Source organism: Colius striatus, chromosome 2 (assembly GCF_028858725.1).
Source record: "Colius striatus isolate bColStr4 chromosome 2, bColStr4.1.hap1, whole genome shotgun sequence".
Taxonomy (NCBI): Eukaryota; Metazoa; Chordata; class Aves; order Coliiformes; family Coliidae; genus Colius; species Colius striatus.
Genome location: NC_084760.1, coordinates 13,551,381 through 13,566,516, shown reverse-complemented (window position 1 = coordinate 13,566,516; position 15,136 = coordinate 13,551,381). Strand labels below are relative to the sequence as shown.

Below are 15,136 nucleotides of genomic sequence, written 5' to 3'. Positions count from 1 at the left end.
GCCTTCTCAGTTTTCCAGAAAAGCAAACATTAGGTATTGAGTTATCATAATTTTCTTATAGGTAATTCATATTTGTATTGCATTTTCTCTTCCTTCCTTTTATTTACTTACACACCCCATCAACATCCAGAGTTTGTTCTTAAAAGATGTTATCAAATTTACATTATTCTTTGGAGCATCTGTGTCAATATTTTCTAGTTGTGTTACTATTGTGCTATGTCTTTCTAAAGCAATTCAGAACTCTGTTGTGTCTGTAGTGAATACTGCAGCCACTGGAATAATTGCTGTACTTGAATTACTTTTTTAAAAAAAGACTAAAGAAATAATTTCAGACTTGCACAAAGGCAAAATAAACTTAAAAAGTGTACCTATGTTCCCTCAAAATTATTCCCACTAGTCAGTAACTATCTTCTCAAAGGCTTTTCATACGTGCCTAAGTCCTGGACTGCTATTGAAAACTGCTTACAAACATGAATATTATAAAACCACCAGAATGGCAATTACAGACTGTGTAGAATATTAATGTGCTACTTTGCGTGAAGTAGCCCTTTGTTATGAGTTCACGTTGTAGGTGAGCCAGTGTAGATTGTTTTCAATATGAGGTATGACAGGCAGTGGTATTAATAAAGTCTTATTGCACATATTACCATCTCTTAATATGCAATTAAATACAGTTTTAAATCCTAGGATAAATCATACTACATGCAAGAGCAGCAAATTAAAAACCACTCCAAGTATTTTGTCATTATTCTTTCATCAGTTAGAGTAGTGAGGCGGTGCTAGCTATTGCAGATTCGAATTTTGAAGATTACTGTTAGTGTCATTTTTACTCTTAAGTGTAATGAATTAATTTTTTTTAACCCTTAAGAGTGAGTTCTTTATTGTTGTATACCAAGTACAGAAAATGTGTTCTTGACTACTATTTTCATGGACAGCAACTGCTCTAAAATATTAATAGGATTATAAGATAAACTGGTAAAGATATAGATGATGAATTGTAGCAAACATGGTCATGTGATCAGGTCTTTTAAGAAAATATGTAACAGACTAGTAAGAATTTGAGTACACCCAGCAGATTTAGAGACTTGTAAAGTCTTCTGAGAGAATGAAAGGCTGTGATTTAGAGAGGAAACAAATGAGGGTTTCAACAGAAGTATATAAATCACTGTGTGATGTCCTGTATCATTATGGAAGAACCAGATGACATTGAAATTTGAAGGTAAAAAAGCTGATATCTGAGAAAATGACACCTTTGTTCAAAGATACATTCTAATATATTTTTCTCCTGATCTTCAGATCCTGTGCAAGAACTTTCTAGCTACTTTTCTCCATGTGGATATTCTATGAAAATTCTCATCATGTGAGCTAAATGTCTATAATATTTTTTTCTTGTCTGCTTTACCTTTTATCTTTGGACTATTTATATGATTGCAGATGTATTTCTCTCTAATGCTGTAATTTTCATAGAATTGTTACAGTTGGAAAAGACCTTTAAGTTCATCAAGTCCAACCACTAAGCTCACACTGCCAAGCCGATCACTAAACTAAACCATATTCCTCAATACTTCATCCATGCATTTTTTTAATATCTCTAGGGATGGTGACTCCACCACCTCCCTGGGCAGCCCATTCCAATGCTTAACAACCCTCACAGTGAAAAAGTTCTTCCTAATGTCCAATCTAAACCTTCACTGGCACAACTTATACCCATTTCCTCGTGTTCTATCATTTGCTACTGGAGAGAAGAGTTTGACCACCACCTCCCTACAACCCCTTTCAGGTAGCTGTAGAGAGTGATCATGTCTCATTTCAGCCTCGACCTTCAGTCTCCGCTCTACGTTCTTGGTAGATTGAACTTTCCAATAACTGGAAGTTTGCTAGGAGTCAATTACAGCATAACGAAGATAATCTGAACACTTTAATTCTGATAGGATCTCATTTTGCTTCTTCTCTTTTAATGAGTCAATCTGAAGTGATTTTCTGTCGCATTTCTGTTAATGTATTTCCTGCAGTCATCTGAAATAATAAGAGCTACGTGGCCTGTGTATTTGGTATGATTTGTTAATATCATCTTTTAATGTGATTCACAGTGGGTTTAAACCTGCCTAATAAATTAAGTAATTATGTTAAATTGCATCAAATTTACAGTATTTTATCTGTTTAAAGTAGCAAAGAGTAATGCTATTGTGTTACTAAAGGCTCTTCAAGAAGCATTCCTACATTCTTGTTTGTTCTGCTTGCTGGTAATTATTAAATAGAATTAGCTGACTGTAAAAAGCTTTATGTGTAAAATGACATAGCAGGTATTTTGAATTATTAAACTATCCACAGTTAGGGAGATACTTTATTTCTTTTTCCAGACCATTTAATGTAAAAAGCCCCCTGTCTTAAACTGCAGTTCAGCTGTCTTTTTGAAAGGCTAGTCATCCTCTGAAGTGTTGGAATACTTATAATATTTTCAGGACAAATATTTAATAAATATCATGCTGTATCTAATATTTCATTCTGATTGCACAGTCAATCTGACATTAGCATTGCATTTCACCTACTGTGTGCTCATTTAGTAATAAGCAAGGATTCTGGCACCTGCAGAAAGAATAGAATCCTCTCTGAGAATCTGTTCTCAATGTCAATTACCTTAATTCTGCTAGTATGATGCTACACAAAAGGTCATGTACTGTCTTAATGGTTACAAGGACTAGAGACTGTCTTTTATAACCTTCTTGAAACTATATTAAGCTCTGAAATTGCATAGGTAGTACTAACTGCACTTTTAAACTTTTACTTTTTATTGAAGCAGCATGTAGCATTTTAAATAGTGTTAATTATTCTACTAGGTCAGTCCCCTTCAAAACATACACAGCTTTGAAGTGAATGTAAAGAGAGTTGTATATTTTTCTTCACTTTGCAGATTTGATTATTTTCATTTTTTTTCCCTAACATCACGTTCTTGTGGAAAGTTCAAATCAAATCAAAACTTTATTCTGTCCAGATTCAGTATTCATAGACATTAAGAGCAAAAGGCTTTGTGGTGATTGATGAAAAACAACCTCCTCTGTATTTCTATTATCATGTCATTCCACTTATGGCCCAGAACATGGTCATGCCAATGAGACCCTTTATCATACCTTCTGTTTTCCTGAGGTAAAAAATAGAAAAAATAGAGGGAAAAAATAGAGAAAAGTCAAAAGGATGGAGATGGAGATAAACAAACGAAAGGAACTGTAGGGCATATTGGACCTGCTAAGGAAGGCAGAAGAGCTTTTCAGATGTAATTCACCTAATAGTATGACTGCTTCAGGCCATTAGAGGACATCACAACCTTAGCTGGAAGGTGGATTTGAACTGTTTTTCTACAAAATTCCATTCCACCAAGCAGCATCAAAGACTGAAACACCATTCTGTTGCTACAGTTGTTTTTCACTGGCTGGTTTTTTTGATACCATGACATTTCTTTCATGTAGCTATCATATCGTGTTCACAGGAATGGCAATCTCTGGAAACTTTGTTCATTGTTATCAGTGTCCCATATGGGCCCCTACGAGTACATTTATAGAATCATAGAATGGTAGGGGTTGGAAGGCACCTTTAGAGATCATCTAGTCCAACCCCACTGCAGAAGCAGGTTCACCTAGATCAGGTCGCATAGGAGCATGTCCAGGCGGGTCTTGAAGACCTCCAAGGAAGGAGCCTCCACAACCCCTCTATGTCAGCATTTTGTAACAGGTTGGCCAGACACCTGAGTCATTTGGCTGAAACATTGTGTTTTAGATTTCTCAATGCAAATGCTGTTTCACTGGGCTTTGTTCAGATCTTTTTTGACTTTGATCATATGTTGAGCTCCAACTGGGCTGTTGATTCTGATTATTTCTTGAATGGATGTTTCTGCTTCAAACTTAATTGCTTTAAACTTCTACGATATCTTGTAGTTTGGGTACAGTAGTCTACTTTTGGGGGACTTGGAGCAGTAGTGTGTATTTCTAGTTGTTTTTAACTTTATTGTTCTTAGGTCTTGGGCTTAGCACAACCTTTTCATAAAGTAATCTGTGCTTTTGCTAGGGTACTCAAGCCTTAGATACTCAGCTCAACTGCAGAGGGTTATCCTTCAAAGAGATTCTATGAAGAATAAGTAAGCTTGTAGCTCTCTGCTGCATGTCAGTTCCAGGTAACATTGCTGAGCTGTGATGAAGCTTTGATAGAAGAAATGATACCAAAGAGTGAAAAATCATGAACTTCTCTTACCATATGTAAATATTTCCAAATTTTCTTCAGCTTTCTTCTTTCATCATTTTAAATCCTGACATTCCCAGTTTCATCATTTCTCAATGACATCATGTTATCACAAGGAATGAGGCCTTTTGTAAATCACTGTGCTTGCTGAAAATGGTGGTGCTATATATTTTGGCTTTGTGGATTCTTTTCCTTTGGTTAAGGCCATTTGTGCCATTGCCAGCTGACACACTTGAGATGTACAGAACAATCCAGGTAACAAGTTCAGCAGTGCATAAGCTATGACTTGCATAGCAGAAAACTTTCTCCAAACTACCTTGAGTGGGAGTCAAGCTACTCCAGATTTAGGTATAGGAAGTCCTTGGACTTGGATTGGCTTGATGTGACCTAGTGTATTTCACTAAATAAGAATGATGCTCAGACCACAGATCTTTCTTCAATAATTCTTCCATGATTTGTTTCAGATGATAACATGTTTTAGTCAAAGGAGTAAATGTTTCTAAAATTAAGCTTTACAGCATGTATGTAAACTTCTAGATACACTGTTATATACTCACAATTTATTAATTCTGTATGATTTTCAATTAAATACTTTACTGCTATAATTTGTCACATATTTAAGATGGATAAGCAGCATCATTTCCCTGTTGTTAAATTCTATTAATCCATTCAAGATTTATTCTATGTACATATTCTATGTAGTTTTAAATATGTTTAATAAGAAAGTATCACTGCCTATCTCATCTAATTTTCATGAAATTATTATATCCTACCCTGCTTCCAGTTAAAGTTTGGAATCCTCTGAAAATTGCATGGAGATTATGGGATTTGGTGACATAATTGTAAAGGAAAGCTAGTGTTGTAGGCAGATGCTGGAATCATTGAAAAAACGTATTTTATTGTCATCTTTCATAGTCCTAAGGGAAATATTCATCCATTTTAAGCAACTAGTTTATGAGACCTTGTATATATGAAATATACAAAGATTTTAGTGGTTTTTTTTTCTATACAATAAAATGTAAACAAAACGAGAGAAGGGATAAGTAGATAAACACTTTTCCCTAAACTAAAGACAGGGGCTGTTTTAGTTAAACATTGCATTTAACAGTTATGTAATAGACAGCCTCTAACTAGGGAAGAGAAAGAATAACTGTATAATTAAAAGGAAACCTGTCATAGAATCGTAGAATCATAGAATGGTAGGGATTGGAAGGGACCTTTAGAGATCATCCAGTCCAACCCCCCTGCAGAAGCGGGTTCACTTTAGCATTATTCTTTTATTTATTTATGAAAAGTATACAGAGACTTTGATTCATTGGATGAAATGCTGATCACTACAGAGAACAACAAACTGCAGAAAACACCACCAGTCTTTAACATATACAGCAAAATAAAGAGCATGGCACAGATAAGATAAGCTAATATTGAGAACAGGTGAATCAATTACTGTGACTTGCAACTGTTAACAGATATAAATCCCTTCTGATGTGCTCTCATCAGTCTGTTGTTATCTCAAACCCTTTGAGCCTTGTATTTGGTGCCAAAAAGGACTGTCATGGTTTAACTGCAGCCAACAGCAAAGCATCACAGGGTGACTTGCTCACTGACCTACCCCAGCAGGATGGTGGAAGAAAAGTGAACAGGTAAAAGTGAGAAGACTCATAGACTGAGATAAGAATGGTTTAGCAATTAAAATAATATAATAAATTATAATGAAAAGGAAAATAACATAGAGATATAAAAGAAAGACAAATTATGCAAATGAAAACAATTGCTCACCACCAACCCACTGATGCCCAGCTACTCTCTGAGCAGTGGCCTCCTCACCAACCTTCCTCCTAATGTTATTGCTGAGCATGATACCATATGGTCTGGGATGTCCCTCAGGTCAGTTGGGATCAGCTGTCCCAGCTGTGTTGCCTCCCAGCTTCTTGTGCTTCCTCAGTCCACTCACTGGTAGGGTGAAAAACAGAAAAGGCCTTGACTCTTTGCAAACGCTGCTCAGCAATAACTGAAACATCTCTTTATTATGAATACTGTTTCCAGCCCAATTCCAAAACATAGCAATATGCTAGCTACTATGAATAAAATTAACTCTCACCCAGCCAAAACCAGTATACTTTTACACAGTTCTACTTTCATAAACTTTCCTATGAGTTTACATTCCTGCAAAGTTCTTTAAAGGAGGTAATTCCTCCTCAACCAGGAAAAAAAATACCTTGCTTTAATACTGCAGTGTTTATAACTGAGATATCTCATTAAATTGCTTTTATTGTTTTCTTTCTCCTTTTTTCACTGATAGTGAGTGTGCATGTGACTGTCTATCTAGAACTTTATCATTTTGAAATTAGAAATATGCTCAACTAGCCCATTTGATTTAGAAGGACCTGTACTATGACAGATTCTTTCATAGTCTTTAGATTCTTTTCTGAAAAAATAATAACAAAGCAATGAATTCCATGCTTCAGTTTGTGAAAAATTATGTGATTGTCTCTAAATGAGACTTCTTAGTGGCTCATATTTTAGCCTTCTTAAACAGGATAACAGGGATTAGAATTTCCTTTTCAAAGCTTTCTGTGTCTTTATGTTACTTGCAAGGCAGTTGCTATGATTCTTACACCAAAATGGAAGTCTGACTGCTCTACTGCTAGTATATTTGATTTCTTACAATATGTTGTGGAAATCACATTACTGGATAAGAAAAATATCACTTAAAATGGCTTGGGAATTTCTTGTAATTCTGTGTGTCATATTAAGGGCTAGTAACAGATGACCCTGCTAAATGATCCGTGGAAGAAGCACGACGTGTGTTGTCTCTGAGATAAGCTTCCTTCCCTTGGGTGATAGAATTTAAAGTACTTGTTCTCTTTGCTATCAAAAGTGTTTCCCAGGGTATGCTATATTATTGTGTCTGGGCACACATAATTTTTGCAAGATTCTTGCTGTCATTTCTGAACTCTCTCTAGCATGAGGCTGTCTGGGACATGTAAAGTTTTGCTGATGATATGTTGCTCTGGACTGTAGTCACTGCACATGCTGTAGGTTCCTTTGTTCCAAGAGTTTAGCTGATGATCACTCTGGATTTTAACTTTCAAAAATATTAGTAATTCATTGACTCTTTCTGAAGGTTCATTGGGTCTTGATCTATAACCAGAACTGTTGAATCTTAGGGAGCTACTTGAGAAGAAAATGATAGCACGAATAAAAATGGCATAACTAGAATTTCAGATCCCATTGAATAAAACATCAAGTATTTTCAATACTTTGAAAGTTTTTTGGGTAGGGAGTGATATAAATTTACATAAGGAATTTTAAGTGCTGGGTATTTTGCTTCAGTGTCAAACTCTGGGATGTAAATCAGTTTGATCTTCTTTGTCAGGTTGATTGACGTGGTTAATGAGAATTGTGATTACTGGAAGAGATGTTTAGGAAATATACATTTCAATATTAAAAAAAAAAACAAACAAACAAAGCAAATACAAAGAGAAATGCAAACGAGCTAAAAATTCAATCCAGACACGTGGCAATTTGTAAGGTAATCCCACAACAAAATGGTTTCCAGTAAAGTCTTTCATACATTCCTGCCTTAAACATTTTAGAGATGCTTGTCAGCATGCTGTTTAAACATTAAACAGCAATTAGACATAACCTTGTTTATCTTACTGTGGGCTTTCTTGTACAATGAGTATTGCTGGTTTTGCAAATTTGAATGATTCAAGTAAAGGTTATTTATGTGCCTATGGAGCATCCAGTTAAAAGACTTCCTGTTTTTTTTTGAAATAGAGTGCCTGTTATCTAAACATAAAGTCATAGAATCATTATGGTTGGAAAAGACCTTGAAGATCATCAAGTCCAACCACGAAGCTCACACTGCCAGATCCAGGTGGTCCTGCTCTGGTAGGGGGACTGGACTAGATGATCTTTTGAGGTCCCTTCCAACCCTGAAGATTCTGTGATTCTGTGTAATACTTCATATGTGCATTTTTTTAATATCTCTAGGGATGGTGACTCCACAACCTCCCTGGGCATCCCATTCCAATGCCTAATAAGCCTCTCAGTGAAAAAATTCTTGCTAATGTCCAATCTAAACCTTCACCTGGCACAACTTAAACCCATTTCCTCATGTTCTATCATTCGTTACTGGAGGGAAGAGCTTGACCTCCAACTCATCACAGCTCCCTTTCACGTAATTGTAGAGTGATCCTGTCTCCTCTTGGCCTCCTCTTCTCTAGGCTAAACATCCCCAACTCCCTTAGCAGCTCCTTATCAGACTTTCTCTCTGGACCCTTCACCAGCTTCATTGCCCATCTCTGGACATGCTCCAGCACCTCCATGTCCTTGTAGTGAGGCACCCAGAACTAGATGCAATATTTGAGGTGTGGCCTACCAGTGCTGAGTACAGGGGAACAATCACTTCCTTGGTCCTGCTGGTCACACTATTTCTCATACAAGCCAGGATGCTGTTGGCCTTCTTGGCCACCTGGGCACACTACTGGCTCACATTCAGCCAGCTGTTGACCAACACCCCCAAGTCCTTTTCCTTTGGGCAGCTTTCCAGCCACTCTGCCTTAAGCCTGTGGCATTGCCTGGGATTGTTTTGGCCCCAGTGGAGGACCTGGCACTTGGCCTTGTTGAACCTCATACAATTGGACATGGTCCATTGCTCCAGCCTGTTCAAGTCCCTCTGAAGACCTTCCTGCCCTCAAGCAGATCTACACACCTGTCTACCTTCACATCATCTGCTAAGTTACAGAAGGTGCACTCGATCCCCTCATTGATAACGATGTTATACTGAACATACCCCAACACTGAGCTCTGGGAAACACCACTAGTGATCAGCTGTCAACTGGATTTAACTCCACTTACCATCACTTCCTGGGCCAAGATTACATGCCTCATTAGGAAAAAGTTGTGTTCAGAATTTGAACAGAACAATAAGTAGACTGGAGAGGGATTTCTCAAAGGAAAAATGAAGGGTTGAGAATGCAGTTCCCTGTGAGAATTTGTCTTCTTTGTTCATAAAATTAGAATGTATTGCCATATGGGGAAATAAGTTAGTCATTGTCGTGGTTTGACATGACAGCCTTTTCTGGTAAGGGGGAAGGGGCTGTAAAGATGGCTCCTGTAAGAAGTTGCTCGCAACTCTCCCCAGCTCTGAGCCAGACTCACTTCCTGCACCAGTACACGCTGGGGGTCGAATTGCTGAAGAGCAGCTCTGCAGAGAGAGACGTGGGAGTCCTAGCTGATAATAAACTAACCATGAGCCAGCAATGCCCTCATGGCGAAGAAGGCCAATGGCATCCTGGGATGCAATAAGGGATGCATCAAGAAGAGTGCAGCCAGCAGGTCGTAAGAAGTTCTTCTCCCTCTCTAGTCTGCCCTGGTGAGGCCTCATCTGGAGTCCTGTGTCCAGTTCTGGGCTCCCAACTCGAGAGGGACAGGGAACATCTGGAGAGTCCGGCTCAGGGGACTGGAGCATCTTCATTATGAAGAAAGGCTGTGGAATTTGAGACTGTTTAGTCTAGAGATGAAGAGGCTGAAGGGGGATCTCATTAATATTTACAAGTGATGGGTGTCAGGAGGTTGGAGCATCCCTTTTTTGTATTGTATCTGGCAACAGGACAAGGGGTAATGAACAAAAACTGGAACATAAAAAATCCGTTTCAACAAAAAAACCCCTATTTTCCTGTTCCTGGCACAGGCTGCCCAGGGAGGATGTGGAGTCTCCTCTGGAAGTTTTCAAAACCCGCCTAGATGTGTTTCTGTGTGACCTGATCTAGGTGAACCTGCTTCTGCAGGGGGGGTGGACTAGATGATCTCTAAAGGTCCCTTCCAACCCCTACCATTCTGTGATTCTATGACAATACTGCAGCTCTTATTATCTCTGCTTCCATTGAAAGGCAACAATAGCCAGGCTTGAGATGATTCTGTTGTTTATTTTAGTCCTCCCTTTATGCTTCTCTGAAAAATATGCATGTAAAACAAGAGAAATTCCAACTTTTAATACTTCATATTTCAGTGATATTTTAAATATAATTTCTTGGGCCATAGAAGAGACACCTTTCTAGCATAAAAGTTATATCCCTGTTGAACAGTGAAAGTTTGCCAAGAAATATAAGTGGCAAAAATTGCAATAAAAAACTTACAAGAAGCAAAACTGTTAGAATATGACGGATTGAGAACATTTGAGTAGAACAATTTTCTGCTAAAATAGCCATCTTTTAAAAGTGTCAAATTTATCCCTTCCTAAACAGCAGTGGTGTATAAACACTCATCTTTCCAGTTTGATTGGAATTTATATAATTATATCAGTATTTGGTATAGCATTATGTTGTGTGTAGTAATTTGTTTTAATTTTGTCACAAATTGCAGCATTGCAGCATTTCACTCTAAATCAAAAAGGGGTTTCCCTGAGTTAGAGTTCTTTCAGGCTTTTTTCCAGAAAGCATACAGGTGCTGCTGATGTTTTGTCCGTAGCCTACATAAGTATCTGAGTTGCATGACAGCAAACACTAGCTACTGTGAACATAATCCCTTTCTTTTTATCTAATTTATATTTGCACAGGTAAAATAGTGTCTCCATTCTGTATGTCCTTTGAAATTTATAAGGAACAGAAGTTATTTGCCAATACTCAGAACGTGACATCAGTCTTCTGCATGTAAAAATTCCAGCTTGAAAAGACTGCACCACTAGAAATATGAGTTGCAGCCTGTAAATGACTTGGGAATTGTAGAGAATTTCTTCAAAATTTATATATATTCTCCTGTTCTTGTTTTATATTGCATTATTGAGAGCCTTTGATTAAATTATATAATTAGCATGAACCACTAAGGCATGAAAATCACTAAGATATGAGAACAAAATTGTAAGTCCCAGAGTTTCATATAGAATATAATTTAGGATTTTTTTCAGAATCTGGTTGAATAAGCTTCAGAAATTACTTCCATTATTCTGTGAATGTTACTGATGTTAATTCTGTGCTGTCAAATCCCTACTTTTTGTACAAAATTGTGCTGAAGACCCCAACTTCAAATCTCTCCAATACGAGAGCAGTGACTTGGAGTTTGATTGAGGGCCATCTGACCTGTTGCTTTTGTTGTTAACTTTGAAAAGTTTGCTTGGATTGAGAAATCATGACAAAATAATTTGAAAAGTTAAAATTAAAACTGAGGTGTGTGCAAAATACTTCTTTCTGCTAAGAAACACATTTCCCACTACTTGGTGAGGAAGAATTGGCAAGGACTAATCTCAGAAACAGTGTCCAAAACCCATATTGCACACTCATCTGATCTATAATAAGAATTGCTCTCTTAAAATTCTTTCTGAAAAAAAGAGTTAGTGTTGAATTTATATTAATATATACTGGAATTGTGGCCTATATATATGGTTTGCTTTACACACATACCTTCTGAACTTCTGACGTACCTTCTGACTAACTGTGTGTGTGTGTATGTATACATGTACACAGCTACCCATTTACACACACTGATGAGCAAGATTAGTAGGTCTCTTATCTGACTGCACCATTAGGTAAGAGTAAAGGTATTCGGTTACAAATTCTGTGGCTTAAATTTGCGTTGCTAGTAATTGCATCAATTAGTGCTACAAAAGACATTTAACAAAAGAAGTGGAGACACATTTTGTTAAGATTATTAAATGGGCTGGAAAAGCTAATAAGCCTTTAGCCAGAAGATATTCTAGACAGACCCTTTTTTCCCCCCCTGGTCTTATAAAACAATATTTGAAGGTTCATTTGTCCCTTGAAAAGCAATTACCTCAAAAAAATACTTCCTTCTTACCATCAGACTTATCCTTTCTGTTCAAAGTCAGTTCTATTTGGCTAAAATAGTTTTAGTGCAGTAGTATTTGCAGAGGAAAAATAATTTGTTGGCTTGTGGTTTCTATTATCCATAATCAATTAGACAGTTTACTAAGTTGCAATTAGTTGCACTTTTCAAGATCCACTGAAAGTAATACAGTTGCTTAACTGCTTGGAAGACCCTGAGGTTATGTGGATAAGTGACATAATTTGCCTTTCTGAAACATATTCTATTGACCTCTTATGCAAAAGGAAGATCTAAGGGAATTTATAAGGCCAACACTTAAGAATCAAACAAGGGTTTTTGCTTGTAATGAACTTTATCCAAATTTCAGGAACCAAATGCATAGAATTTCAATATATATTTCTACATAGTTATTTTTTCTGGGCACAAATGGTGCATCTGACTATCTGGTTTAGAACAGGATGAATTACATCCTGAAAGACCTTGGGAACTCTTCAGTTACCAAAACTCAGACACTTAATGCCACTGGATTGCCCTAAGGTACTCCTCCTTACTTAGAGCTGCTGACTCTTATGTAAAGCTTTACTCATGCACATGCCTTGGATACCCTTGGGCATCCAAAATGACAATAGATATCTACATTCACAGAACTGAATCTGCCCCCGTTTCCCTCTGTTGACTAAATCAGAAACCAAGGGTAACTATCTCAGCATGTAGGCCTTTTAAATAATCTATTCCCTAGAAATTCAGGAAGTTGTTAATACCAGTTATTTTCTCAACTGAGAAGCTGTAATTTAGTCAACTAAGTAAAATAAATACAATTCTCTCACCAATATTAGTTAATAGCCAAAACAATCATTGCATAGGCATGGTTGTCCTAGAGTCAGATGCTTGTTATTTGAAGAAACAGACTGTCTTGTTACCTTAATTTACCTCAAGAAATTTCTCCCTATTTATACAATTTGATTTAATTGATTTAAAAGTATGCAAATACTTAATATTGTTCTTTTCTGTCTTTTATTGTCTGTTGTGATAACAGTGTCAATATCCAATTCTTGGCAGCAGCTTTTGAACTGAAGGTTTTTCTTACCAAGTTTCAGAGAGACAGAATTGGAGCATGCAAAAAAACTCAGCAGAATGGCTTTCCATATCGAGGCTTTACAATGGGATGGCTATGGTGTCTTAGTGTTGTTCTTGAGGTGTGAGGTTATCTGAAAGATATTACTTTAAGGAGCTTCAATACAGATTTTAGGTTTAATAACTACTAGCTCAGTAAGCCAAAGTGAACAATCCCTGAGCCACTGTCAACTGTAGGATAGTTGACAGTAGCCTTACACCAGGAAGTCAAAGTGCTATCTTTTTGTTAGATTCTAATGGAATAAAAAATTGCTTACATTGTTTGTAAAAAAACCCCTATTATATAGTATGTTTCACAATTGGAAGTGCTAGCAGTATGTGATTTAGGATGTGTAAAATTATTTGATACTGATTAATAGGCTCTTGTTGAAGCCAAGACCCATCTGGCTTTGTACCACAGGCCTAAAGAGTTGATGAGGCTTGATAGAGCTATTGGTCCATTTTCTAAAAGATGTAATTAATTTTCTAGCAACTAGCTACTGTCATCACAGCTTTTTTCAGAACAAGTTCATAATTTTCATCAATGAGATCATTCCCTCATCATTGGTAGATTTTGTTGTTAAGGAGCACAGAATTTCATTCCAGAGAGACTACTTCCAAAGGTTTAAGTTTTTTTCTTAGCAGTTATTCCTTATGCCTGGCATAAGGAACTGAAAGCTTCAGTTTGAAAGTGCAGTTTCCAAACATAGGACAGGTAAATTTACATTAGATAAAGCTGTAAGGCTTTTAATAAATTCATATTTTGGTCAGTGAGTTTATTTGATGAACTCACTCTTCCACTTCGTAACTGACTTCTGTATTTTCTGTTGGCACTTAGAATTTGGACTTTTTACTTGCTTTCTAGAGATGTGGCTTTAATAGACAATTGTCAATATTTGAGAGTAAAAAAAAAAAAAACCCTTTTTTTACTTGTTATTTTGTTTCTCAGAAAACAGAAATCCATCAGTTTTAATTATATTCCTAAACCAAACAAAACTATTGCTGTTGGTGTTGCTTATCTGTAGATCATTATTGTATGTCACAGCCTGTGAATAATTAGGCAGACAAAAAGCTCTTTGACTCATGAACAGAACATTATGTTTACTTTTCATTTGGTAGTACGATAGAGAGTTGTTTGGCTGTTATCACAAAAAAGAAAACATTTCTTAGAAGCAATCATTCTGAGCATATAGCTATTCTGATTACATAAATGCTACTGGAAATTTTAACATTATTCCTTAAACTGTCATCTGAGATGGTGGGCTGCAGAAATATTTTCACACTGTGCTTATATATTGATTTTTCTTTATTCCCAGGTCCAGGCCATGTACAACGTTACTCAGTATGAGAATATTTTTCCTTTGTGTATGATTCTGGAACAACTTCTTCAAAATGAGACAGAAGAAAGTAACGGTTCAAGCTCAGACTGTGATGGAGAAGAAAAAATCAGATTTCTGAAGAGCCTTGATCAAATTATTCTTCATCTCTCAGACGAATTCCCTTTGTTTTGTTTATATTTATGGAGAGTTGGTGTTCTTTTGAATTCAGCTCAAATACAAATTGATTAAAACAAGCAGGCTACTTTTAACAATGCATTTGTTTTGGGATTGCATTGGAAGATTTTTGAGCCAGACAGGAAAATTGTCATTATTGGAAAACATTTACTTTTAAACTACTATGCTGTATGGCAGTTTCAGAGATAATGCAGTTTATTTCCAATTTTAAATATAGAATAAAAAAAGTAATAATCCAGGTGCCATTTTGAATAAATGCTGTTTCTCATAATGGAAAACAGTATGTTGGAGTTTGCATACACAGTGAAAAGGGCAACTAAGTTGTTTCAGGCACTATGAATTTTAAAGTCAAGTCATAATGTGTGTAGAGCATCCAAGGTAGGAAACTAATGCCTGTCTTTAAAGAGCTGGAATAGCTTCTGTGTGCTTTAGAGACAGTGGCTGGTTGGCAGAAAGAAAAATGTTTCTTTTTAAACTTGGTAATTTACACT

General features: G+C 36.6%; 1 protein-coding gene across 1 annotated transcript in view; it reads left to right on the top strand.

Moving 5' to 3' along the window:
- MEI4 (meiotic double-stranded break formation protein 4) overlaps positions 1-14,699 on the top strand; it is a 76,040-nt gene extending 61,341 nt beyond the window's left edge. Inside the window, exon 5 of the mRNA XM_061991080.1 lies at positions 14,448-14,699. Coding sequence (XP_061847064.1) covers positions 14,448-14,699 — 252 coding nt within the window. The remainder of the gene's footprint in view (positions 1-14,447) is intronic.
- Positions 14,700-15,136: the final 437 nt, after the last annotated feature.